The following is a 27,442-nucleotide window of genomic DNA, read 5'->3' as shown; positions in this document are numbered from 1 at the left end:
TTCCGCTTGCGTCGGCGAGTTTCTGGCAAGTCAAGGAGTCCAGACACGCAGCGGAATGAGTGGGTTGAGCGCGCAACTCCGACGTCACGGGCAGGTAGATACAAAGGTAAAAGGTGGAGGTATACGTATATATGTATAGGTGGATTAGGGCAAGGGCAGAGAGGCAGGTAGGCCAGACTTACGCTTCGCCGTCCTAATTATTGGTTCCGCCACAATTCCATCCGTGGAACGAGATGATAATAGATGAAAGCGATCAATTTTTAAATTGCGCCTGATGAACGGAAAAAAAGCGAGAATATCTCGCGCGGGATATTGGAAACTGTAAGGAGGACGCGATGCAAGAAAAATCTCGAACCACCTGGGGCCGATATAAGCTATCCGCGAGAAAAAAAAGTGTTTTAATGTAAGAACCTAAAGGACATTATATCTTAAAGTCATCTAGTGACTTGAGACACCTATTGTATCATTGATAATGTATGAGAATTTGTGATTTTTTAAAAATATTGTATAATATAGAACATGCATTATATATACATATTTCATTATACAAAACGCTTGTTTTATAAATATCTTCCTATTTGTTAAACAGAAAAATTCTAAAAATTGTAATTCTTAAAATTTCAAGTTTGAAGGCTTTTAACGTGAAAATCTAAATTCACGAATATCCGAAAGTATTAAGAAAGTAAGGAAAGTATACAATAAGCAAAGAGATTGCAATATCTAAAATTTCAAAATTTGAAAAGTTGAATTACGAAAATCAAGAATTTCTTCTTTCTTTACATTTTCCATTTGTTCTTTCTATCTCACAACTTTTTTGCATTTTTTTTTTTAAGGGAACATCGAAACACGCGAGACGAAATCGCGCGTCGAGCCGCGGAGACGCGCGCGTTCGCATTTTGCACGCGCGTCCCCGCCAAAAAAATACGGAAGGTTTTTAAGTAGAGGATTATCGTTCCGACTACTTAGGAAGAATTTTCGGGCGGCTGTGAGGCGATCTCCGAAATCCAAGACGGCTGCGCGCGCTCGGAATGGGGAATGACAGAGATCGGGTTGCCACGGACCACCGTGTCGCGGTCGCCGCAAACCTTATCCTACCTGTTTTCGCTAATTGAGCGAGTAAAGATGTAACTGGACCTTACGCCCTTAAAGTATTTGCACCCTTTTGTGTAGACGCGATCCGTTTTTATCTCGGGGAAAACCGGGCGAACCCGGGGTCTGTCGATCTCTCCCGGTTCACGTAGCGCTCGAACAGAGTTGTTGCATTCCGGAAAATGTCTAAATGATCTGTCTTCAGATCATATTTAGAGATTAAGCGTTTTTTATTACAAATCACTGCAACAAACATTCAAGAAACCTACCGAGTTTTTACGAGACGAAACGTTCTGGAGGTAAACCGACTCTCTTCGCACTGAATTTTCGCTAAACTTATCTATATAATCTTCCAACAAAAATATTGAAAAAAATGGCAAAACTCGCTTCTATGACAAATCGACTCTCTTCGCACTGAATTTTCGCTAAACTTATTTAATCTTTCAACAAAAATATTGAAAACAATGGCAAAACTCGCTTCTATGACATCCCCTGCATTCTAACAAATTACATTCCTGGATATATAGTTATATAAAATTCGTAAGGTGATCCAATTGCGATACTTAATACAATATTTTCCACCTGCCACGAGTGTCCGTTGTGTATCTGACCACAAGGTGCATATTCTCCCTTGCGCACATGTTAAGAGCAATTTTCCGGTGTCGCGCTTGAAGTGGCGCAAGAACATATCTACCGTAGAACGAGGAAGTGCCTTGACAGCAAGCATTATTACGAAGAGGGTGCCCTTCATCATTATTTCGTTTAATCGTGTTCGTATGTACATCGCGAAGAGCTCACGAAAATTTCATTACGCGTAACATAAGATGAAACTTCAGCAAGTCAATCCGACTGCAACCGAGCTTAACTCGCATTTTCGAGAATGCTTGACCGCGATTCATTCACTCGCTACTCAAGTTCCTCTGCTTACATCTTTTTATGCGCTATGACTTTAATGGCTACGCGGGGCTCCGTGTGCGAGGAGATCGTGCGTGTACGACGGAGGCGCCGGGCCACCTGTTGCGGCCCCCGCTCGCGTACCCCGAGTCCGGGGTCCTGGTACCCATCGTAAAGTGGGGAACCGAGCTCGGCCACGATTGGTGGCCCGGCACGTGCTACGCGAGGGTGCCTCGCTCCGCGAACGCATAAATATCCCGACGCCGGTCCACCCGGCTTCAGAACCACCCCGTGGCTCGACTCGACGTATCGATCGAGGCGCGAGAAAGTCATCCTCTAACTGTTGACAATCTTAGTATCATCGTGCCCTTCGACATATCGTTCGTCTCAATTTGCGATTCCGATAAAAGGAGCGAGGCCGCGGAACAAGAGGGGAGGCGGATTCTTCGTTCTCCACCCGTTCTCCGTTCAACGAAGTGCGAAGTTTCAGTGAAAGGATCTTTCCGAGCGGCGGAAGAAAAGAGCGGCGCGGGATCCTTCGCTCTTCACGTGGAGTAGTCGCGCGAGCGCGCGCGCGTGCATTGTTCCAACGCGTAAATCCTGCTATGGAACTGCAGGAGATGTTCCGTTACGGATACATGTTTCCGCCGCGCGAGGACGAGCCGCTTGTGCCTAGCTGCGCGTACCTGGACCTGCCGAGTTACGCGAAGACGACGGGCAAGACCGTTGGCCTGCCGCCCGTCAGCACCCTCGCCGTGCCGCAGAGCCTCGTCTACGACAGCAATAACTGCAGCGACGGCTGGCATACCCCGAGCCCCACCGCCAGTCTACGCTCCGTCAGTCCCGCCACTACGTTGTCGATCTCGTCGGAACCGGAAACGGTCAACAGCGCGCCGACGTATCGGCTGCTGGGCTCGATCATCAAGGATAAGAGAAACGCGACGATGAAGCGGGGATCGTCGACGACATTGGGCTTGAGCGACATCGGGAACAAACGGCTGCGCGTCGACGCGATGGACCATCTCGTGGCCGAGGAGATGATCAATCTGGACGGCGAGCGCGAGGACGTCGAGGAGACGATCAACCTGGACGCCGATAAAACGCGGTCCTGCCACGGCAGCGTCATCAGCAACTCCAGCAGCGGCCTGTCCGACCGGACGTTGGACGGCGACAGCGAGGAGGACGCGGACGAGGTCAGCGACGGTGGCGCGGATCATCCGGAGAACGCGCACATCACTTCCGGCGGACGTGACCCACGCAGGCGGGGCAAGTACGTCAACTCGACCATCGTGAGGAAACGCCGGCTGGCCGCGAACGCGCGCGAGAGAAGACGGATGCAGAATCTGAACAAGGCGTTCGACAGGCTGCGCACTTACCTGCCGTCCCTGGGCAACGATAGACAGTTATCGAAATACGAGACCCTGCAGATGGCTCAATCTTATATCACCGCGCTTTACGACCTGCTGCAGTGAGCAAGAGGAAGAGGAAGAGGAGGGAGTGCGTTTGTTCGCCACGATACCGGAAACCAATAAGTTTCTCTAAGCTCGGCAAAGAGAAGCCGATCGAACGATACGTGATTCGCGAGTTCGTCTCTCTCGACATTATTTAATATGCCGCGATCGAAGCTAAGCCAATTGCTAACGTAAGCGCTAACGTGAAAACTGTATCAGAAAGATAGAAAGTAGTAGATTGACTACGTAATATAGAGATTTGGAGAACGATTATTCTCTAATGCAGTTAATATTATCGCATCTGAGACACGTGCCTTTAAATTAAAAAATTGTTCGTACATAATTGACAAATTGAATGAACAGTTATCTTGACTTGTATCTATCGCTTTGAAAGCATGTTTGATAATATTTGTCAATATTTTCAACATTTAAAAAATTTTTGAAACTCATGAAGCTATTTCATATTCATAGCAATTGCATAAATACTGGAAAATGTGATAATAACAGATAACAGCGATCTCATACAGAATATTAACGATACGTATGTAAATAAACCTGTAAATTTTGTATCATAGTCCCTTAAGTTAGTTAGTGTTAAGTGCTGTATCATATCGCCCGCTAAACTGTGTATACTATAATTTATTTTTAATACAGCATATAGCTATACTTCTTGCGAGACTGAAAACGCGATGTATTTTTACAAAATAAAACTATATTCTACAGTAACTATTCTACAATAATTTTACACAGAAAAAAAAAGAAATGTCAAATCAAGACTTGTATACTCATATATACGCAACAATCTATAATCTTGAAATGATTATTATATTGCGTTAAACGAAGAAAACTTGCTTGAATAAAATTTATATTTTAACCAAGAAAAAGGATTGATATAAAGAGTAAATTAAAATTCTAGAAGATTATAGATTGTTTTACGTATATACGAGTATATAAGTTTTGATTTGACACTTCTTTATTTTCCGCGTACATACCTCGACCTTTAAATATCTACGATTGCGCGACATCGTATCACATATAATGTCTGAAATTATTTCGATTGCAGATCTAACTTCCCATATTGTTTCTCGTACTTTCAATTTCGCGCGATCCGTTATCGTCATCATCTTTCGCATTTCTCCCCGTCGCATTTGTCCCCGTCGACGTCGACGTCGATCGTCGATCCACTTTTCGTGCGTGCACGCAACTCCTCGGAGCAAGAATTCGCCAGCGCGACGGGGTCGATGGATGGATGAGTATCCGTCGAAGAAGCAAAAGAGATGGGCAGCACCACCATCGGTGGTCCGGTCGTTATATGAAACCCGCGCGACGCGTCGGTGCCTGGTTTCATCGCAATTTGAGAACCTGCAGACTTCTTCCTTCGGCAATGACTCCTTCCTTCCCTTTCTTCCTTCTCGCGCGTCCTGCGTGTGCACCTTACACATTCTCAGCCTATCCTTCCTTCAGCGGATGAAGCTTTTAAATTTCGCTTAGCGAAATTTAAAAAATCATGAACGACCATTATTCTCGTCTGCGACGAGAAAAATTATGCTTTTGAGAAACCGCTTTTTTATGCAACATGTAAAAAATATAGACAATGATTTGGTACAGTGACAATTCTAATCTTATCTTGACAGAAAACTCGCAAGAGACTATATGTTTTCTCCTTAAATCTCGACGTAGCTTCGCGCATGAAGTTAGGATTTTTCGAAACATTTAATTCCTCGGAGAATCTCTTGGATTTATTTAAGAGTTAAGCTAATATACTAGTAATTTGTTATTCATTGTTCGTCATCAAGCTATGTACGATTGGCGACTATAACAGTCAATACTAATACATATAAGAACATTAGGACTTTGTGCAACTGAAGCAATTCGCTTCCTTAAACAATTAAGAAAGTGGATAGCTTCAGTTTCATAAAGTTCGGCTTCCAAGTTTCGCGTGTGAAAACATGTAAGCGTGAACTTCCGTAAACGCTAGATAAATATGAAATTCTTCGGGATACCGATAAACGAAGTGATGCGGCGTCTAAGTCAACACTGTTGGAGAATCATAAACCGACCAGTGTTCCAGTGACAATAGAAGTGCCTCCGTCCTTTCCGTATTTAACGCTATTTGGGCGATAGAGCAAACTTCCGTGCGCAAACCGACAGACTCACGAGCATCCCTTTCAGCCAGAACGGCGAGAAAGGTAAATCCCAAGTGCTAACTTGTACTGCAACATCCCTTTTCCCGAAAAAGCGCGTTTTGCCAATTGCTTTATTACATTGCCGATAATAAAAAAAAAATTTTCCCCCATATTTCACATATTCATTGTAACTAAGCTAACAAGCTTAATTACAATTCCGCTGCAACAGAAATTATTATAACTGAGTACCTACATATGAAAATTATTACATTAAATACATATAACATCTATTTTAAAAATTCCACAACTTTGGGAACTAAAATTATTAATACGTTCGATGTGAGATCCTAAGATCTAATTATAATCTCTCTATAATAGCGCGTTCACAAGTTTTCTCCCTGCGTTATGAAACATATTAATTAAAACATTCAGGAAGCTAATTATACTTCTCGCGCTTCGTCACGTGGCATTTAACGTTTTTTCGCCCCCCGCTGCGGTCTCCGTCGCGATAAGATCAAACTACCGTAAGTGGTCATCGCGAAGCACCGATTCACGGTCGCATCTAACCGCGAGGATCTCCACGATGGAGGAGAAGGAGGAGGAATACCGAGGGACCCAGGGACCGTCGTGGGAGCGAAGAAGAAAGGTGGAGACAGGCGATGGGACAGGCCCTTTTGGACGAGAGAACGTAAATATTCCCCGAGGCGATTAATTCTGCGGAGTCGACTACCACCTCCGCTCTGTCAAGTAGGCTCTGTTTTCTGACAAAGGGGGAGTCCGGCTGCGGCCAGCGGTCAGCGCAATGGCTACTTTCGCGATCGGGCGGGAAGGGGAGGTGGATAAAGGGACAAACCGCCGCCGCGTCGTTGTCCGATCTTGGAGATTGCTTTATTTGAGAGACGGTCTAACGCGCGCGCTGAATACGCAGCCGAATATCTACGGTCCTCGGGATCGGGCTACCGCATCGCATCGGGATCGGGACCGGGACGGGGGATTAAGCGTCGGGATAGCGCAATCTCGCGACCGGATCGAGCGATAACCACGATCGGCCGGTCGAAATTTGTCGAATGCCGGCCGCGCATTCGGCAGCCCCCGCGCCGGTGTCTCCGCAGCACCTGTGTCTCCTCCTGGGCCCCTCTTCTTCGTGGGCACAGCCGGACAGACTGAATAATAATTTATGGATGAGATATCTAAGTGACTGGAATTAGGGATTGCGACGAAATATGCGGCGGAAATATGCGCGCTTGGTTGATAGGAGTGTTTTTTAAACCACACTAGCATCTGATATTAATTGTAGACTTCAGGAAGGATATTCTAAGCTTTTTATTTTTTCAGAAAGCTAAAGAGAAGATTTCTAATATTCATTACAGCTCTAACATGATGACTTGCTGTACTATAAGATACCTACATACCGCAGCTTTAATTTAACATTTGTAGAATCTAATTCCGATACTTTCAATTCACTAACGCAATAAAAAATAGATTCTATTAAACATTGCGTACCAATCGCAAGACTTACATACATTCTTAAGTATATTCTAAATAAGCAATACTTAAAAATAAAGCTCTAACGACCCTTCTAATATTTTAAAGCATATCCCGACTTTGAAGAATCGGACAATCGTTCGCTAAAAACATTTTCGCGTTTTTAATCGATCTCGTTGGAATTGAGAGGCATCGAGACACGTGGCAGAATGAGACTCGGCCACGTGGGAGAAGATAAACAGCGTATACGTCTACTTGTGCACCCGTCGCAGCGGAATTACTCGGAGTGCCGACCGCGGTGGACATGAATCAGTCGCTCCTCGTCGACGACGTTTCGCTGTCATTCGCTCGCACGACCAAGTCGCGACCAACGTACGCCTCCTGCCCGCTCGTTCAAGCTCGAGTCTGCTGTATAATACATTCAATGAACTCGCTCGAGCTTGTTCGCAGGGAAAATGTTTTCATTTTGCAAGGCAGAGATGAAGAAATGAATAAATGTACGGAGTGACTCTCAATCGCGGGCGCAGAAGTCCGTCGACGAACAATCGACAAATGCAATAGATAATTTCTGCTCCCTTTCAATAGGGGTATCACTTAGAAAAGCTCTAAAATCGTCGCACAGTCTCCCGCCCGGGTGGTCCGACGGAAGTCGATCGCGCGTATTATTTAAGAAGAAAGGGAAGAGGGGATCCAGGAGAAATTTCCTTTTCGTACGAGAGATCGTACGAAATCACATCGCGATCCCACGATGCGGTATCTCTTACAACGTGCCCGCTCGTGCGTGATCCCGCGAACGCTTCCGGATTATAGACGCAGGTAGACGGACAGTTCGATCCTGGAGAAGGCAACGAGCAACACGACCGCCCATTGTGCCCCGCGTCGACGATCCCGCGTTCGCGCGTCTCAAATCGTAAATCGACGGAGGATCCTGTACCTGCGGTCGTTTTTCCCAACGCGTTTCACAGACCGGCGCGTACTCGGCTCCACCCTCTAGAAGATACAATATCTCGTAATCTTTTCAAAGTCCTCAATCCTCGATTATCTCTAAGTATCGAAGGCTACACGAGATGTGGGCAAAATACCGTTCTATTATTTCCAAAGAAGTATTTATGTGACAAAATATCTTTCCTTTAGTAACTCTTTTCGATACTATTGAAATTTATAATAACAAATTTATTTATTTCGCTTTATAAATTCTTTTTTTCATTATCTAAGATTATAAAGTTATCTAAGATTATTCTTTTCACGCTGTCGTTTAAACAAATAAATTTATATCGTCACGAACAGCAACAAATGCTTTCCTTGCGATGCTCACGGAAGAAAATTGAACGTGTTTCGTTCACGATACACGTATATGTATAGAAGAAAATTAAAACTCAGCAGAACGTAAATGCGAGTTTGCATCCCCGGTATCCCAAGGGATGTCGACTCGTCGGAGATCAACATCCTTCCCATGGCACTCCTGTCGTCGTTACGCTTTGTACAATACGCGCGTACTGAAAACGAGTCGCTGACGCCAGTCAACGGTTTGTTTGCACGATCGTTTGGAGGCCAAATGAGATCCGCTTAATGCGATCGAGCGAACGGTTCGACGGCTCGATCCTCTCCCGGTTCCACGTGGAAAGGGCTTCCGCCGTGGCTGCAGCGGCCGCGGCGGAAGGGTCGGCCCAACCGGAGAAGCGGGCTCGAGAGGGCACGTGGGGTGGCGAAGGGGTGGCGAAGGGGTGACGGAGAATCGAGCCATGGCGACTTCGGGGAGGCACGCGCTCGTGACACGCGCTCGTCTCCCCTCACTCTCCGCCTTACCACTCGAGATCGCCCCGGGGACATTAATCCCGTTTAATCAAACACCGGCCGGACCCGTAACCGTCGTCGTCTCATTGTGTTTATTATTCGTTGCGGGAAAAAATGAAGCGGGGAGACCGTGTTTGTGCAAGCATTGCAGCATTGTTTAGAAAAAAAAGCACGACTTTGCGTAATTTAATCATCAGAATCGCAATCTTTCTTCTAAAAGTACGAACTCACTCGTAAGATTCTTGAGACATTTAACACGAGTGATATTAACAAGAGATTGTAAGAAAGGAACTGATAAGAAATACTTATGTTACAAGATTAAACGGTGAAATCGCATCAATCTTGTTTCATGCTCGCCCTTTATTTTAACTCCAACAATTAAGTATTTTGTTATAAGCAACTATTACGAATATAAAAACTGTTTTGTTACTTATTAATTCCCAAGAAGCTTAATTCGCGTGAAGTGCTCTTAATTTAGTATCATTAGTGCTTCAACGTTCTAGTTAATAAAAAAAATTATCTAAACGTTAATATCTAATTGGTGGAAGAATTTGCAAATAAAATAAGAGCGCGAAACTGAGCGACGATTTAACGTGTGCTATTTGCATTTTACCTTCGCAAGTTGATTAACATCGGTAGTACGCGTTAAAATTAAACGCACCGTTGTTTCTATTATCGTATAAGCATGATTTAATTGACAAATACAGCTCTTAAGACACGCTATTTAATTACATGCTACTTCTTAATTCGCTCGTAGGCTATTCTATTACTGAAGATTAATATCCTTTCATTATTATAAGACGAAGCAAGCTTAAGAAACAGGTTTTAAAAAATCTCATAGACACCTGGAATATTACATAAATAACCTCGATTAGAGAACAGATTCATTCCTGAACCGTTTTAGAAGATTCATCCGAATGATCGTCATCAGTATCGTCTGTCGCATCCTCGGCCAGATCATTCTCAATCTCCCGCCCGTTACTTCGTCGATTTCGCATATCGATCAACAAACTCTGCCTGCACAACGTCGAGATCGTGCTCATATTACCGCCATCGACGTTCCGGGTGCGAATCAATCGCGATAGCTTCAGTTTCCCGACGATCTTCGCCAACGGGCTCGAGGAGTCGCGGCGCTTCGCGATCACCCTCGGCAGAGACTCGCACCCGCGATCGGTCGTGACCAGCCGATCGAACGTATCGGGATCCACGTTGATCATGCCGGCGCTCGCCGATTTCACCAGGGAATCCGATCGAACGGCGACGTCGATCGTGCGATCTCCTACTTGGCGCGCGTCGACCTTGTCCTCGCCCAGAGAGACGGTTTCGTTTTCCGCGGTCAACGTCGTTGTTCCCGTTCGGTTTCTCACATCTTCCGGTTCTTCCGACTTCGAAGCAGTTTCCATGATTCCGTTCGATCCCGATATTTCCGTGGGCATCGATAACTGAGTCGTCAACGTCCGTCCCCAAGGATCTTCAGGGTTGGCGGCAACTTCCATCACGGAGCGACAGAAAGGACCGCCTCGCCGTGACAGGAAGCTCTCCTTGGCGCGCCGTATTCTAGAGGAACGCGATTCTAAGCTGCTGACCACGGAGGAGTCCGCCGTCGTCGTTCGCCCTTCTCTTTTCGCCGCGGCGTCCGAGAGTATCCTGAGCTTGTGCATCAAGTCCGACGGTACAGCGTCGCATCTCGCGTGATTCTCGTCTTGCTGCTTCGCTTCGCTCTGTTTCCGACCGAATTTTACCTCTTGCCATCTTTCTTCGCGCTTTTGACTGTGGTTTCTTTCCCTGTCGCCTCTACCTTCGAATTGCACTTGACTCCACTTGATATTGCGTTCTCCATCGTCCTGTGTCTGACTGCATTTGAGTTCGCCTCGTATTCGGCACGCGCTTTGATCCCACTCGGTTATCTTTGATTTCTCTAGATGCTCAGAAATTCGTGCAGAAGTTGTCTCGATCGAGCACACGTTCAAGGGAGCGGTCGCAAACTCTGTGTCTGATTGACGAATTTTTTCTTCATCTACATATTCTACATCAATGAATGGTGGCTCTTCGTTACTTAATTGTTTGTTCAGTTTTTTATTTTCCACGTTATTCTCTTCGTACGGTGAATTTTTCACCGGGGTCGTTGTTGCGTCTTCCACCTTGCTTCCTGAGCTTCTCCTGGACTCAGCTTGGAAGGAAACCTCGTTCTCCTTCGACGTCGAGCGCAGAGGCCACGGCAGCGACAACGAGACTCGCAGGAGAGCGTCCTGTCGGCACAATTTCGGCGACGCCGATCTCGATTTGCTCTTGGATTTCGACGAACGTCGGTCGGAAGATCGACCGTCGACGGAGCTGTCGCTCTGCTTTCTCGAGGACGGTCGATCCTCTGATCGACGAAACGGGCCGAAGATCATGCGCTTCGTCTTCACGAAGACGTTTTTGGTGGAAGAATCCTTCTTAACACCCTCGACTTGATGATCGCGTGTCATTTTTTTAGATACGTTATTATTGACGGCCGCGGTCTCGTCCAGGCTTGAGAAACGATCTCGAATTTTCTCCGCGGATTTCGTCCCGCTCTCCGTACACGCCGTGGGGACAATTATCTTATTTAAAGTCTCCTCGTTGATAAGAATTCTCTCTAAACAGCGTGTTTTGTCGTCCCTGGCGACGGTTATAGGAACAGTCTGAATGGTGGAATTGGTAAAAAGACCTCTCGGACTTTCCAGATTTGACTTCTTCATTTCCGGTAACGAAGAAATCTCTTTTACACAGTTACTTCTGTTGTCGTAGGAGCTGCAAATTTCGTGATAGTCGACTGGCTCGTACAGACGATTATCCATCGTATCGCCGCACATCTCGTTTTTAAACGTAAGAATTTCGTAATGCCGATCCGCATCGGTCTGCAACTCGGGTGACCCGCAACTCTCATAATGTGCTGAAGCCTCGTTTTCGCCATCAACGCGATATTCCAATGTATCCTTGTTATTCTCTGCGACAGAAGAATTAACATAATGAGATTCTTGTAAGAAAAAAAGATATAAAGTAACGGTAATTAAGGCAAACAAATAAAATAATGAAAGTTATAAAATTCAAGAAAAATATGAACTTACCTGAATTTAAATTTGACAATTTCAGTGAGATTTCCTTGGAATCGCGAGAGTCCGACGATGGTACCGTTTTTGTTGATTGATAAGCGCAAAAATCCGCGTCGAAAATTATCTCTCCTCGTTCGGCCTTCACGTCGTCTTCGTCATCTTGGAGATTCTTTGCCTCACTCGTCCGTTCGTTATTCGATAATTCATCCGCTAGACTCTCGATCGTCTTCTCACACGTCTCATCCTTACGCGCCTCGTCCATCCCCTTGCACGTGAGCGGTGGGTCCTGGTTGTACCGACAGGACTCTAATTTCAATTGCGTTATGATAAAACTTACTTTTCCAAAAAGTTTGAGCCTCGGGCGCAGTGACTCGATCGGTCTTGCGAATTTTGACGAGCGGGATAAAGCAAGTCTTACCCGTAAAATAGACGATTCGTTCTTTTATTATGCATTCATGCTTCGCGCGAAAAATATTATAGTTAGATAAATGGCAACGTGCGAAAAATTTATACATTAAAGTAAGATTAAAGTAAGATTGAACTTTAGTTTTAAATGTACCGTAAGTTCTCCCGCATTCGAAGCCGTCGATGAGGTTTCGAGACTCTTCGCAAAGTGCGTAGATTCGACGTTGTCACTTTCTGAAATAGAATATCGGAAAATAAGGAAAGTAATATTATCTTTGCTTTCCTTCCAAGGTGCGCAGTTTACGGGAAGTTGACAAACTTAGAAAACATCGCGAAATGAAAGACGTAATTAACTGTTAAAGACTTCAACTTGGTAATCGAAAAAAAAAATAGTATTTGGGATGTCTTACCGAGAAAGTCTTGCTTTCTTTTATCATTTTTACTCTCGCAAGTCGGCGTAGAGGGCAATTCGAGTCTCAGCGAATCTCTGAGAACACATCACCGATTTTTTACACGATTGTCAAAGAGCGATAACTTGTCGAGGAAACGATTCGTAGACTTACCTGTTTGCTTCATCGCCCGATTCGTCCCAAGTGTCTCGATTCCATCCGATTGAACAGTCGGACTTAACGGAATCGCCGGAATCCGGGATCGAGCGCCGCTTTTTCTCGGTCCATCCCGTCGAGTCGTCGTCCTCCTTGCTTTCCTTGCACCAGCTCGGCTCCCAGCTCGACCTGTCCTCGTCCAAAGACGTCGTTTTTCCGTGCCAGTCCTCAGACACCGGAAAGTATTCCGGACTCGGACTGTTCTCGCTCGAGCAAGCCTGCGGACCGATTTTCCCGCCGGTGTTCCATCGTTCGCAGGCCTCATCCTCCTCGGCCTTGATTAGGAACACCGGCGAGGGCTCGTGGCTCGATGTGACCGTGCCAAGAGGAACGGCAATGCTGGTGGTTTCGCTGGCCGCGACACAGTACACTGGCGTTTGATGGGGTTGCACTCCTGCCAAAGGGCTGGCGGTCTCCTCGATAACGTCCTCGATGTCGACAATCATCGCCTCTGGCTCGGAGTCCTCTACCATTGCGTCCTCCGGATCTTTGATCCCCTGTGAGTTATCTGCGACAAGTAAATGCAATAATTATTACTATTAGTAAATTGAGAGAAAATTAGATGTGACGGCAGGTATAACTTACAATTAGACAAATCAAACGTAAATAAGCAAAAGTGAGATATTTATATAATTAGGTGTGAAACAAAGTGTAAAATAATTAAGAATATAAATTCAGAATTTTTGTGTACAAATGTAAGGATTGTTTGAGAATGTTAAAAATGTTAAGAACGTTTCGGAAAGATCATTAGTAGAATAGCGTACTTACTAGAGACCGGTAAGACGCCCATCCGAGTGTCGTCTTCAAGCTTGTCTGCAGAAGTGAGAGATTGAAGACTCGCGGAGCGACGTAGCGTGATCGATTCGTCACGAAGGCTCCCTTCGAAGACGCTTCCGTCGGACTTAGATCTCTTCAGGGTCCAGTGGAATGCATGATTCTTGCCTGCAATTACGGAATAACAATATTTTAGCAGCTATTACTTCAGAATATCAAGTCTCGCAAAATTACTCAATATTACGCGTCGTACTTGGTTCTTCCAACGCAACTCCGTCCGAATCTTGCGCGAACGGCGTGTAGCCCGGCCCCAAGAGGCGGAACGTAGAGGATCTCGGTGATATCCCGCGGTACTTCTCCCAGTCGTACAGCTTCCTCGTAAATTCTCGAGATATACCCTCGAAACGGTAAGAGCCGACGGAGGTGCGAATCAACACTTCGTTGCCGCAGTTTACCCCTCGAGATGTAGTCATGAATCTTAAATTAATCAAAAATAATAATTCACAGAGCTCAGTTTCTATTTACTTTATATTTATATTTAATAAAAGTATCGCGATGAAAAAGGGATCCACTATATATTGTTTCTAAATCTTGAAATTATGTCCTTTACCATAAGAAAATTGAAGTTTCCTTTGTTTTGACACATAATAAAATTTATAGAAGCTTTTTCTGGTCTTATTTTTCTGCTTTAGTTTGCAAACTTATATATTGTGAAATTATACATTTTAAAATCAAAAGTTTTAAGTCAGAAATTGGTCGCAGCATTCAGAAACAAATTTAATAAATTAGATCTTTTTTCTATAGCGTACAGAGGACAGTGATTTAAAAAAGATAGAGCAAAGTACGCCCGCGAATCTGTAAATTAAATTAAAGCTATTCTTGCTACACCGCTCGAATTTTTATACCTTGAATCGCCATCGAAGCAATCGTTCAGCTGTCTCGCGTCACTCTCTCGAAGCTCCTTCCTGGTTCTCTGCCCGAACAGCAGTAGCAGCTTTTCCAGAGCGAGAAACTCCGTTTCGTCGATGTCAGACGCAACACGACTCGTCGTCGGTGACTTCGGTCTCTCGCTGCTTCGACACGCGGCCTCGCTCATCCTCCTCCACGTCTCCATCCTTTTGATGAAATCCTCGCAGAGATGCTGCTTCCCGTCGCTGCCGAAGCTCCCCGCGCTGCCGATACTCGCGCAGCTTCCGCGCGAGCCGGTCGAGTTCTGATTTTTCTGTCGTGCAAGACATGTCGAAAGAACAGTCAGAAATGTTGCGAATCAAAGAATAGGCATAGATATCGTATCATTCGCGACACGAAAAAGATCTCTTATAGTTGCGCGAAGTTTCAGAAGTGGTCCCTGATCTTAGATCTTACTCTAAAAGTCTAGAAGAACTAATCGTATAATAAAAGATTTTGCGATTTGAATCCAAGTCGTCCCAAACTTTACAAGATTACAAGCTTTAATCCGGCCCTCTTTTTCCCCGAGATACTTGTTACTTTTCACGCGATTGCTCGCGAGATCAACGTACACCGTAACATCTGGGCTCGGGTTTCGAGGAGGAGCGCCAGAGCTGCCAGTCGGTCAACCGTCGACGGCTAACGCGCTGCTGCTCGATGGCCGCGGCAGACCGACGACCTTTCTTCGCTCGCTTCCAGTCCTGCAGCTTCTTCCTAAACTCGGGCGCGAGCCGTTCCTCGTTCAACGGCAGGCCGTTGCGAGCGTTCTGCGCTGGCCCCTTCAGCCGCTCCCACTCGATCAGCTTCCGATGGAACTCGGCGCCGAACTTCTCCCGCAGCGCCTGATAATCCCTGCGCGCTTCCCGATAGTAATTGCCGTTGTTATTGGTACCTGCAACGGTTTTACCGAGATCCTCGACGCTTTCGCTACAGCTGCGAGCTCGGCGCGTATCTGCATTTACAACGAAGACATTTTATGCGGCGACGAGAAGCGCAGTGGTAAACATGCAAAACAGTTAAGAGACCTTCGGGATTTTTGCGGGATTTGCTCGTGTTTCTCAAGCATAGGCACTTAAAGCTAGAAATAGAAGGGTTTATAGAAGCTTGATGACTGACATTGAACTAAAAAGATACAGCGCGACGTACACTCATAAATCCGTACATTAAATTCAAGCTATTCTCGCGAGGTGCGTTTAATAGCAATAGTAGCAACACAGAGTACATATTAAGCGATAAGTATAATAAATAGTTCATAAAAATATTAACGTCCTCAAGAATCTTTTATTCTTATATTTAATGTGTATTTGAATTGACACTTTAATATTTCTTTTTAACCAAACCGATGTCTTTTGTTTATCACGCATATTCACGATTTTTATTTCGTTTTGACAAGAGCAACATGTGACACTTATGCGAGTGGGTATGTTGCCAAAAAATTTTCAAGTGTGCTGTCAAATTCTGAATAATGTTGCGAAAACTTCATTGCCCGTTCTTCACTTCAGTAAGAAAGTGACACGAAATGGCAAGTTTATCGAGTGGCCAGAAAACGAAATTCGTTTAACCCCCGAACAGTACCGAAAGAAACTTGAACGATGTCCAAAACCATCTCTCGCACAACTCTGCTGTAAGAAGTTGTTTTCCAAGCCTAAACCTAAAGTAAGTCGCAAGTTACTCTTCACCTTATTTTTAATCCAACCCCTACAAATTTTTGAATAAAACCATGCAAATAGGTTAAATACAAATTTTGAAAATGTTATGCGTTTAAAGTAGATCTCTCAATAATTTAGATAAAGTAATTGTGTTTTATTGAGAAAAATTAAATTATTGATATTATAAGAATTAAAAGCCCGTAACTCGAGTATCTGATTATTTAATAAAAATTGCTTTATAAAAATAGACTATCTCGTTGCTTCTAAAAATATCTTCGCAAAAAATATGTAACATATATGACAATATTATAATTTATTAATGTAATTTCATAAAGCGTAATAAATTTTAGTGCAAAGCAATTACAGCCGGTGACGATTATATAAAGGCGCGACAATCCCTAAAGCTCCACATTAAAAATCTGGTAAAATTCGTGGAGCATGAATCGCAATTGATTGCAAACGATGTGAAGAGTCGTTTAGATAGCAGTAAGGCTGCTCGTGCAACTCAATTGGAGGATCTCCTCAAGAAGACGACGAGGAAGCTGGATGAACTGATCAAGCTGGATGTTTCTTACGGCAGCTGGATGCGAAAGGAGACGTTGATGCTCAACGACGAGATAAGACGATCTTTCGATGCTCTAGAACGAGCGATCGAGCCGAATGTGAAGCGCATAGCATTTATGCTGAATAGATTGCGAAGCGACGTGTCGACCTCCGTCGAGAGCGCGGAGAGAAATCTCGTTGCATGTCGTAAATATGATGTTCTTCTCGATTTCGCGAAATGTACGAAGGAACAATCGGACGAAGCGACGAGGATTCTCGATCGGATGAACGAGGAAGCGCGTCGCAAGTTCGAGGAGATCGGCAAGTTTCGCGAGACGGTCCTGAGAGCGCACGAGATAATGGCGCGGGAAGCGATAGAGATAAACCGTAAAAAAACAGCCGATTTCTCGAGATACCTGGAGAAATGTATCGTCCAGCTGAGAAAGTCGGGCAAGTGGCGGAAAAAAGATAAAACTCGGAAATAAGCAAACAGCGTGAGCGAGCTGTTAAACAAACTCGAGAAATGTAACGAGAATCAAAATAATAGAAACGAAAAAGTTATCTCTAATTAATCATTTCATTGATCAAACGATCTTAAAATTGCGGATAATTCGGAGAACTCGACCCCCCCGCTGTTTCGAACTTCAGAAATAAATGCGTAACAGAATCGTTTACCTATCGCGTGCCTTTGTGTTTGGATATACGTACATAATGTTTCTTTTGAATGAAGATTTATGGCAGAAAAGTGTAAAAGACTTCGCGAGAATTGGTAGTAAAACTACTGGATGTGAAGACGAGATTCTAAAAGAGATCGAAAATTTACTCAGGCTTTTTTAAAGATTTAATTGATAGATTTAAAGATTTAATTAAAAATTTAATTGATAACTGATTCTATTATAGATATCTTGCATTAGTAGCTTCTTCGCAATTAATACAGTTACTAATGTTAATTCAGAATTCGCAGAATTCGGTCTAGCAATGTTCTCTGGGAAGCTTTACCGTACTGTTTAGTAAACTCTTACCATCGTTCGCGAACGATTGCGCCGCGACCACTCTAATCGGGCTCGGAGGAACGCTGAAGGTGGCGTTTGTCAGAAAGGCGCGTCTGACCTTGTTCCATTTCGAATCTTGCTGCTGTATCTTTGGCGCGGGCGTTACCGCTTCCTCGATCGTCGAATACTGGAAGTAAACATCAGATTCTGCGTGTCACGGCGACGTGACAACCGTTTGGCAAGGGAAAGCATCGCCGCGGAATTCGCGCTATTTACAGCCTCATTTTCTTCGTAGACGAATACGGGAGGCGCGTTTCGTCCAAATCCCGCAGCAATGCATCCCCAAACGCGCGTTAAAGACGGAAAGAAAGAAATTTTGTTTCAGTTTCGGCGAACGTCATAGGGGGAGTGGGCTTTCTCTCGACTTGACGATTAAAGTCTATATTTAACGGTGACGAAAGCAAATATGAAGATACAGGAAAATATCGCGAACGCCAGAAATTTGTGCGAATCACTCGTCCAACCTGCCGTTTGAATTCCCTCAGGCTTAAAATGTCCGGCCGCATCCTGGGACGTTGCGGCGAGCTTCCGCCGGAATCCTGCGCGCTCGACGGCAGAGGAGACATCGATTCCGGGGAGGACAAACTTCTGATCTCCTCCTCGTTCGACGGTATCGTGATCGTCAGAGTCGGCGTCGGTCTCTTCGCCGACACTTCAGGATCTTTCCCACTTCCGCTTGCAGCGTGCATCGTCGCGTCCGATTCCGGTATAATGCGAATCAGTGGTTTACCGCGATTAGCCTAATTGAGAGAACGCAAACATTTTACGCGATAATAATTTTTTAAGATTTCTATCTTCTTCTTTTAAACAAAAATAGAATACATTTATGAGTTCCACGGTAATCAATAACAAATAATGCCCGTTTATTAATACATGTAATATATGCCAAGAATAAATTAATATCTTGAATAAAAAACAATCCAAAACATTCTGTGGAAGAAGAAGAAACAAATTACACCCTTAAACATGGGACATGGAATCCGCATTTCCTCAATTCCAAAATCGGAGAATCGGGGATTCGCTCTAATTTAGATATCGAGATAATTGTTAACAACGGTAAAACTCAGTTACAAATGTACGAGCGCGATTTAAAGACTGTCTGGAAGAGATTTGTCTCATTGTCAGAATGCTGGAACCATCTGTCCGTTAACGGATACGCCCGCGACACGTTGATCAAAGAAATTCAACGGGCGCGGTCGTGCGCGGCACGCGCGCATGTTGCCGTGGATATTTTTAAGTCGGCACTTGTATGTACACCGCCACTCGTGTCGCGGAAAAGGAATTTCGCGAGACGTTCTTATCAAACTGCTGCTTTCGCGAATTACCGTCGACGCTGGCAATTGCGGACACGTTGCGCACGTAGAACAAAATTTGTACGAGAAAGACTGGTGCCATGCAATTAAATTACCAGATTTCCCGTAATTTAATTGCAGCATTAATTAAATTGTGGGATTTCCCCCATTTTGGCGTTACCTCATTATGAGATTCTATGGAATCGGCGCTCTCAGTAATGGGAGTGTCACGATCCAGCGATCGACCGTACCGATCTGGATCGTCCCTTTTCTTATCGTCCTTCACGAGAGGCGAATGTCGATCTGGATAGTTGACGATATTTTTGCGCGAATCTAAAAGGATGTATTATTATTAGCATAATTTTTTCTTATGCATAATTTTTCGTACTCCAAGACTCGAATTTACCAATTATTGTAAACGTGTAGAGAGGTAGTTTTGTAGTATTTTGTAATATTGCAATATTGTAAAGATACAAGTATGTCGTATCGTTGTTGCATTAAATTTTCAGCATATTAACAATCAAACATATTTATTATCAAATTTAAGATCAAGTTTGCTCTTTTAATATTAAGTATCTTGATAATTTTTTATTAAGGAGAAATCTGCTTACGGCTAAGAAACTTTTATAATTATCAATTTACAAATTTTAATATTAAATATCTTGGTAATTCTCCATTAAGAAAGAATCTACTTATGGCTAATCAGAATCTTTTATAATTATCAATTTTGAAATTTGGTCCGTAAACACCCTTAATTTTAAAACGACTCCGATATTAGTCTCGAAATTTCTGTCCTAGACCAATTTGCTTTTGAATCAATGAATGTATAATGCAGCGTCCACTTTGGGACTGCATTATGAAAACAGTAGATTCATATTCTCACCGTCGAACACGTCGTCGTTGGACGACGACGTGGACGATACTCTGCCGATCGGCGTGGATGGGCTGGAGACTTCGCTGGTGCAAGGCGACAGCGCCGATCCGGTGCTCCAGCTTCCGGCGGTGGTTGCATCCGGGATTCGCAGATACTTCGTTGTCGGCGTCGGCGACGTGGTCGCCGGTGGTGCGTCCGATTCCGCGATGTCCGCGAGATCGTTCGTGCACGCACGCTCCCATTTGAAGGCCGCCTTCACCCTGGTCCACTTGCTGATCTTCGGGCCGCCGTTGCGACCCGCGTTCCTCGCCCCACGTTTGTCCGCCTCGCCCGTCCGCTCGACCAGGCGCGATCCGAGATTCTGCTCGATCGGCACGAGCGATCGGCTCCGCTGTCTCGACGACGCGGACGATCGCACGCTCGAGCGCTCGCTCCTCCGTGGCGTCGAGGACCCGGCGTCCCGGCAGTTCGACAGCATCGCGTCCAGCAGCGACTCCGCGAAACCGGTGTCCTCGTCGGCGAAGTCATGATGCAGCTCCTCGCCGTTCGCCAGAGCGATCTCCAGCCGACGATTCGCGTTCCGCTGTACCTTCGCGCGCTCCAGACCCCGCACGCGCCGGAAGTACTCGGAGTTGCGCGCCCGCAGTTCCAGGATCTGCTCCGTCAGCGCGCACAGCCGGTCCAGGTGCTCGAACGCCTCCTCGGTGAAGGGGATCGCGTCACCCCCCATCGCCGAGGTCGCCGAGTTCGGCATGGTGTCGTAGTCGAACGAGTGACCCTCGAACGGCGACGCGCCGAGCTCGCCGAGATAAACCGCGAGATCCTCCTCTTCCTCCTCGCCGGGCCCACCGCGGGACGTCATCCCCGAGCGGTAATCCCGCGCGAGCGCGACCGGCGAGCACTGCGGATCCGGAGGCGGGGTCGGAAGTCGACCCTCCTCGGGCTTGTCCTTGACCCTGGCAGCTCCTCTTTGATCTCGCGAACGGCTCGGGCAGCCCGACCTGTCGAGCTTCCTCTCGGCTTCGAACGCGCCGGATTCCTCGGCCGGCCGGGCATTATCTTTCGCCATCGGATGGATCGCGGGAGCGAGGATGCGAGATCTAGATACTCCGCGGAACGCGACGGGCAATATTTAACGAACGACAATTATGGGAATTTAACGACGGTGTCATCTTTTATGTGGTTTTAGTGGTTTTACCGAAACAGCGCCGTAACGTGTCGTCACGTGCGGTTACACGTCCATAAAATTCGAGTAACTTGGATTTGTATCAGAAATCTTCTCGGATTCTAAATATTTATTTTAATTTTAATGTTAGGTAATATTATTTCATTATATATTTTGTTGTTTCAGTAAAAAGAAATCTGTAATATCGGAATATTTATATCTTGTTAAGCGATCATAAGCGCTGTTTTTTTTTTCTATTTCGTCATTATTATGCGTATCAAGCGGTTTTTATTGAAAGAATTTTATTACGTATTCTTTTACGCCACTCGTATATATTTCGTTTACTCCGGTTTACTTCGAGAAATCCGAATATCTTTGTCCAAATGTTTGTACCATAATAAATGTTCTTTGTCAGATTTGTTTCTGTACGCTCCGGTAGACGGAAATGCGATCTATAAATTGATGGTACGAGCGAAGTGTTGATTCCTCCCATAAACATCCGATCGTATAAATATTATGGGAAGCGAACGCGCGGTAATGGATTTCGAATGCACTAACGCCGCTTTTCCTCCTTGCCGTAAGAACCGGAGAAGCACAAAAACTACAAAGTAGAAACATCAATTCCTTTCTTTATTTATTCGGCACTGAGACTCTCCACCACGATTTACGCTTTCTATAGTGTTCATATGATTGCTTCATCCAGTTTCTTCACCCGTCTCTTTTTTTTATCCAATCGAACGTGATGTTTTTGGCTCGATGTATTAAAAAAGTTTATTAGATCTCACTCATATGGCGTATGACATTAGCTGCGATAATATTAAATCGCCAATTTAATTATCTATTTATATAGGTCAAAGAAGCACATCTTTTTGTTTTACGCGGAGCACGATTTCTTTGTTACGATCCGCCCGATTTCTTCCACGTCGCTCTATCCGGAGAAGAGAGTGATGTTACACCCCCGTTTTGAATTTTTACTCTCAAAATTCATTCCATCATAGAGTCTGTCTTTCAAAATATAGTTGATACAAACTGGGAATATATATTACTTTTTCACCACCCACGTACACCATTGTTACCATGGTATCGAAAGACTTTCTTGATGAAGCGTTTCGATTAATCAGTCGCAATTACGTCCACGCGAGAACGTGTCTTCCTTCCTTCTTTTTTTTTTATATTCAATCGCCGAAATTGAAATCGTAGATTCGCATTCTCGGCGCACTCTCGATCGTTTCGCCCTCGCGACGTCCTCCGAAACGACGGGAATCCGGTCGCGCGACCTCGCGAGGTCGCCTCTTCGCTGGCGAGAGCGAGAAGCACGTCGGACGCCGCGCGTTTCGAGACTTCGGCCGATAGCGCGCCGAATTATTTTCGGTGACGAGCATTCGGCCGTACGTATTTACGGCGGATGCGTGCGTGTGTGTGTGTGTGTGTCGAGTACACGCACGAGTTGCAAAGGCGTCGCGACGCCGAGACGGGAGTCTTCGCGTCGGTAGGCGGGCATGCGCGACTGCTCGCGTGCGAGAGCGCTCTTCCTGTTCCCGTCGTCGAAAATAGACGGGAAGGCGGCGGCGGGAAGACGCGACCGTACGGTCCTTATTTATAAGCGCCGCGAGCGCGGAATGACGCTACCGATCATAAAGGCTCGCCGTGCTACTTTCGCTATCGCGCGTTAGAGAACCCTTTCTAAGAATTGCGGGTCCATTATAGGAAAATGTAGAATATAAGATTTCTTGGCTTGCCTAGCGGGATATTAAGCTGATGTTTTAAGTTATACCTTATTGTTAGTGATAACAGAAGAAAAGAAGCGTCAAATCAAAATTTATATACTTGTATATACGCAACAATCTATAATCCTTTTATAAAAATTTTAACTTTTTTTCTTGGTTGAACTGTATAAAACTTTGTTAACTATAAATGACTTCATTCAAGCAAGTTTTCTTCGTTTAATGCAATATATAATCTCATTAATTCAAGTCTGTAAGTATTTATTTGACACTTCTTTTTTTTCTATGTGCAATTTAATAAATTTAACAAATTGTTCAACGCTGATGGACCTTGGCGAAGTGCGCGTAAAGTAAAATTTTATTTGAGAAAAATACAATTGCGACTCTGAAAAAGTACATCTTCCCTTATATACATATACATATATACGTATGAACTATTCCTTCATCGGTAATCTGGTTAAATCAGGCACTAGTAGCATCACAATCGCCGCACCTGCGAGATATTCGACATTTAGTACATCAAAATCATAAACACAACGAATCGCTTCTTCGTACCCATCAAGCTGGCCGACGCGACGATTATACTTAGCAGGCAGGTCGTCCTCAGGAAGAGCTGCAACGCGAAAACCGTCAAGTGGGGAAGTATCCTCGTCAGACCCATTACCGTGCCTCTGGAACCGATACCAGAAAAGCTATACGAATTTTATTACTACCGCGCGTCCGCAAACATTTGATTCCCGAAAACGCGTCTGATGGTCTAAGATTAGCCGGAACGTGCCGCGGAACGAACGTTCCGTTTCGCGCGACCTACCTCAGAGCGGTGGGATAATTTTCCAGCAGCAAAACGCACGTCGTCGTGCATCCGATAGCGTAAGCGGCCAGGAAAATCGACGACAGAATTACACGAATCGCGTGGTGCAATCGAAAAATAAGCATGAGCGAGGCCACGCCACCCGCCAGTCCCGAAAATACTGAAGGCAATCAAAGAAGAAATCCTTTTACGCTAAATATAATATAACGTAGTATATCTTCACGATTATATTAAAAAGATTTCAAGTCGATAATTTAGAAATTGTGAATTTTAGAAAACGTAAAGAACACAAAGTTTTGAAATTCAATTGAATAGTGCATTTTGGTTGGACGCTCTTAATTGCGATAGCAATCTTTGGCGGTCGTTTAGAAGTTTAGATGTTTACTTAAACACGGCCTTCTGCCAACGACGTCGATTCCAACGATGAGCAACGTCTCTCCCAGCACGTAGCCTAATGACACCAGGGACAGCAGCTCGAAACGTGTCTCGTTCACCTCGTCGCAGCTTCGTAAAAAGTCCAACGCTATGCTCTGGACGTCGACGTTACACGTGCCGTTCCCGCTTACGACGTAGGCCTTCTCCGTTTCCTGGAGAACGTGCGTGTTCCACAGAGCGAGCCAAGCGAATCTTAAACATCGTTCTCGTGATTCTCCTTGCGATCGGAGTGCAAGAGACAAATAGCTCACGAGGGAACCTCCTTTATTACCCGGGCAAGTGCAGAAGACACGCTAACATTCCGCACAGTGTCACACGCTTATACGGAGGCTTGTATATTCTGCGGATCCGTTCGCAGGTCTTCGTGAAGTACCTTTGAATACTGCCACTTTCATCTTCGTCGTCTGGACGCACGCAGCCTTCTAAGTCCCTGATCTGGATCTGGTAAAGAACAATTCCGGGGAAATAAAAGAGTCATCAAAGAGAATAAAATATATAAAAATATCAAAAGACACATATTCATTTCAGATAAATATTTAGATGCGATAAATTGAATGATAATTATATGATATAATTATATGAATGTAAATTAAATAATTAAATGATAAATTATTAAGATATTCATTCCTCATCTAGTTATAAATAAATTATCTTTCTGTAATTATATATGATTTAACTGTCCTATATATAATTTGCTATCCATGCTCCTGTTTTATCTCTTCCCACAAACCGAGTTTATAGAATCGTCTATTCAGGATTTGAGCGATAGCAGGCGAGGATTAGAAATGGAATGGTCTAGTCTAGGAAATAACGAGATCTTCGAGGGAGGATTGAATTGCCGTACCGGGTAGATGTCGGCGTGCTTCGAATTATTGATGGCGTACATCTGTTGGAGCACCGCAAGCGCTTGTCTCGGTCGTTGACGATGCAACGAGTACCGAGGACTTGGCAATAGGAGACCCGAGGTGCAGACGATCACCAAGCTCAGCGTGCCGCAGATAATGACGAGTACTCGCCAGGAACTCGGTCGGAATTCCTTGTCCAGCATGCGTATGACGGACGGCATCATGGACCAGGAAATGCCTTTCCGAACAAAGGAATCTCTTTGTAATTTTTCGACATAACGTTTCTCTCGACGAGAAAATAACTGAAAATTTCAGTAGAGTTTAAATCTTTCTGTAAATATTAAACATTAATCTTTGAACTCATTGTCAGTTGTTAATTGGATAAGATTAAATATAGATTGACTCTTCCTTTTAATCGGTCTACAACTGAATCTTCCATTTTCTTTATTTCGTTAACGTTGAATTGTAAAAAGCGCACAAATGAAATTATCTTTAAAAGTCGTTGTATTTTTTAAATAAACAAAGATGTCAAATGAAATAAAAATAATTTACGTAAATGTTCAGTCCAAAGCTTATCTTTTACACTCGTTAAAGTTACATTTTAACGCATTCGGAATGCAGATATCAGAGAAATAAATTGTTTAATAAAAAGAATAAATTATGAATTGAATTGGAATTATAATCAATGATCAAAAAGCATGGAGAGAGAATTTAATAAATTAAATAAATGTAATAAACTTAAATCATGAGGAATTATTTTGTAAAATCATTCGATATTACCTAAGGCTGATAAATAGCCGACCACCCAGAACATGTCGATTACAGCTAAACACGTTCCTCTCTTTCTCATCGGTAGGCACTCGATGAGATAAACTCTCAGAACGATATTATTTCCGGCCACTCTACGAATATCAACTTTACGTCAATGACGCAATTATCACCCGCATGTTAATAAAATTCACTGTCATGCAACTACGGAAGCATGATCTGCATTTTGATGTATTGTTTTTACGATATTTTTCGCTTCTTTGCATACCAAAAATGCAAGCAGAAATATTTTTAGTATTTTGATAAAAAAAACTGCAAATATGAAATACATATGCTAATAAAATTTCGTTATAAAAGGTTGAGAACTTACCCCAATCCTAACATGAATACCGACAAGTTTATCAAAAAATTAGCTTGGGCGAAGGAAAGAGTAGCTGAGGCGAAAAACACGATGCACATAGTAATCGGGATAGATTTTCTACGGCCTGCAACGTCTGATATAGTTCCAAACAGAAACGTACCTACTGCCATTCCTAAGTGTGATCAATGCGATTAAAAAACCATAGGGAACTGGTATATGTTTTAACGCGCGCACAACTAAAAATACATAATTTTGCTTTTGTATACAAATTTAGCTTTTGTATAATAAGAAAAGAGATATAAATTTATATTGGATAACTAATTCAATGGAATAATTTAATTTCAATCTGATTAAATTGCCAATTTAACATTTTAGTGTAAAATTCACTAAGATATTAGTTTTTAAATCGTATACCGAAACTGGAAGTAGCGATAGGCATTGTGGCTTGATCTCTATTGAGCTTTAAATCGCACGCTATCAGCGGTGCCACGATAGGAACAGTCAGGGAAGTGCTTGCTTCCGCAAGCGACAGTAAGCCGCATAAAGCGACGGTGAAATAATGCCAGATACCCCATCCTGCATTAAATTTACAAATTTAAAGTGTGCATTTTTAGATATTTTTCTAATTAGAAAAACTTATTTCTCAAATGCAGATGTAAGTATCATAATTATCGTGTAATGTCAAAGTTATGTAACGCGTCTCGTTATGGTTGGGTTTTTCTGTCCGGAAATATATAATTGATACAATATAATAAGCAATTTTCCCAGGAGAATGCAAATAATTTGGTCCAATTTTTCGTCCTTACCTGTTTCAGTTATTGCAGTCTCGCAATCGTCACTCATGCCACGTGATGTGACAATCTTATCGCAATAGGCAATAGCGTAGAAAATTCGCCAAAGAATAGGTTATTAAATCAAATATCAAACGTAAAATAAAGTTTTTTGCAATTTGCCAGCTCAAAATTCTCGTCGAAATCCTTATGTTGAATTACTAATTATGACACAAAGATTAATAAAGGAAAATATTGGCAGTTACGACTACTATAACGCGTTGAAAATAAGGCGGCATTTCTGACGACTTGAACTTGAACCTCGCACGGACTTCGATAGTAATATTCCAGTCATTTGAGCTTTTTCCTATCGAGATTTTTGTGCCGCTAAACTCACTCAGCATTTCTTAATCGATACTCGTGACGACTTGTGACAACCCGTTATCACGAGTACCGTCTGCGTATGTCTGTCTCGTCAATTGCTTTTGATATATCGATAACAAAC

The 27,442-nt window shown here is 43.9% G+C and overlaps 4 protein-coding genes across 5 annotated transcripts; 2 read left to right on the top strand and 2 right to left on the bottom strand.

Annotated features, from left to right (window-relative positions):
- Nucleotides 1-682: 682 nt before the first annotated feature.
- On the top strand, nucleotides 683-4,160 carry Ato (atonal). Its single transcript, XM_071709569.1, has one exon. It carries the CDS (start codon nucleotides 2,589-2,591, stop codon nucleotides 3,453-3,455), a length of 867 nt encoding a protein of 288 aa, XP_071565670.1. The 5' UTR covers nucleotides 683-2,588; the 3' UTR covers nucleotides 3,456-4,160.
- A 2,705-nt stretch (nucleotides 4,161-6,865) lies between these two features.
- LOC139774354 (uncharacterized) lies at nucleotides 6,866-22,571 on the bottom strand. 2 transcript variants are annotated; one of them, XM_071709565.1, is made up of 13 exons: nucleotides 20,068-22,571; nucleotides 19,366-19,517; nucleotides 18,357-18,632; nucleotides 17,863-18,019; nucleotides 15,221-15,600; nucleotides 14,606-14,922; nucleotides 13,954-14,177; nucleotides 13,695-13,868; nucleotides 12,885-13,434; nucleotides 12,732-12,808; nucleotides 12,476-12,555; nucleotides 11,932-12,202; nucleotides 6,866-11,810 (listed from the first exon to the last, which is right to left on the bottom strand). In XM_071709565.1, exons 1-13 carry the CDS (start codon nucleotides 21,125-21,127, stop codon nucleotides 9,724-9,726), a joined length of 5,805 nt encoding a protein of 1,934 aa, XP_071565666.1. In that variant the 5' UTR covers nucleotides 21,128-22,571; the 3' UTR covers nucleotides 6,866-9,723. The 2 variants fall into 2 exon arrangements, with proteins under 2 accessions (XP_071565666.1, XP_071565667.1); XM_071709566.1 differs by having other exon boundaries at nucleotides 15,221-15,540.
- Nucleotides 15,405-17,325, top strand: LOC139774351 (uncharacterized). The gene is made up of 2 exons (XM_071709556.1): nucleotides 15,405-16,304; nucleotides 16,648-17,325. The coding sequence occupies exons 1-2, from the start codon at nucleotides 16,059-16,061 to the stop codon at nucleotides 17,323-17,325; spliced, it is 924 nt and encodes a 307-aa protein (XP_071565657.1). The 5' UTR covers nucleotides 15,405-16,058.
- A 703-nt stretch (nucleotides 22,572-23,274) lies between the features above and the next one.
- LOC139774355 (synaptic vesicle 2-related protein) lies at nucleotides 23,275-27,366 on the bottom strand. Its single transcript, XM_071709568.1, has 10 exons — nucleotides 26,974-27,366; nucleotides 26,582-26,743; nucleotides 26,177-26,339; nucleotides 25,819-25,940; nucleotides 25,038-25,276; nucleotides 24,465-24,634; nucleotides 24,144-24,385; nucleotides 23,759-23,918; nucleotides 23,503-23,618; nucleotides 23,275-23,440 (listed from the first exon to the last, which is right to left on the bottom strand). Exons 1-10 carry the CDS (start codon nucleotides 27,008-27,010, stop codon nucleotides 23,382-23,384), a joined length of 1,470 nt encoding a protein of 489 aa, XP_071565669.1. The 5' UTR covers nucleotides 27,011-27,366; the 3' UTR covers nucleotides 23,275-23,381.
- Between the last annotated feature and the right edge of the window lie 76 nt (nucleotides 27,367-27,442).

Source organism: Temnothorax nylanderi, unplaced genomic scaffold, assembly GCF_030848795.1.
Source record: "Temnothorax nylanderi isolate EJ_2023f unplaced genomic scaffold, tnyl_v1.0 TNYL_tig0080_pilon, whole genome shotgun sequence".
Lineage (NCBI taxonomy): Eukaryota > Metazoa > Arthropoda > Insecta > Hymenoptera > Formicidae > Temnothorax > Temnothorax nylanderi.
Note: the sequence above shows the minus strand (reverse complement) of the source record. Positions and strands in the feature narration are given on the sequence as shown.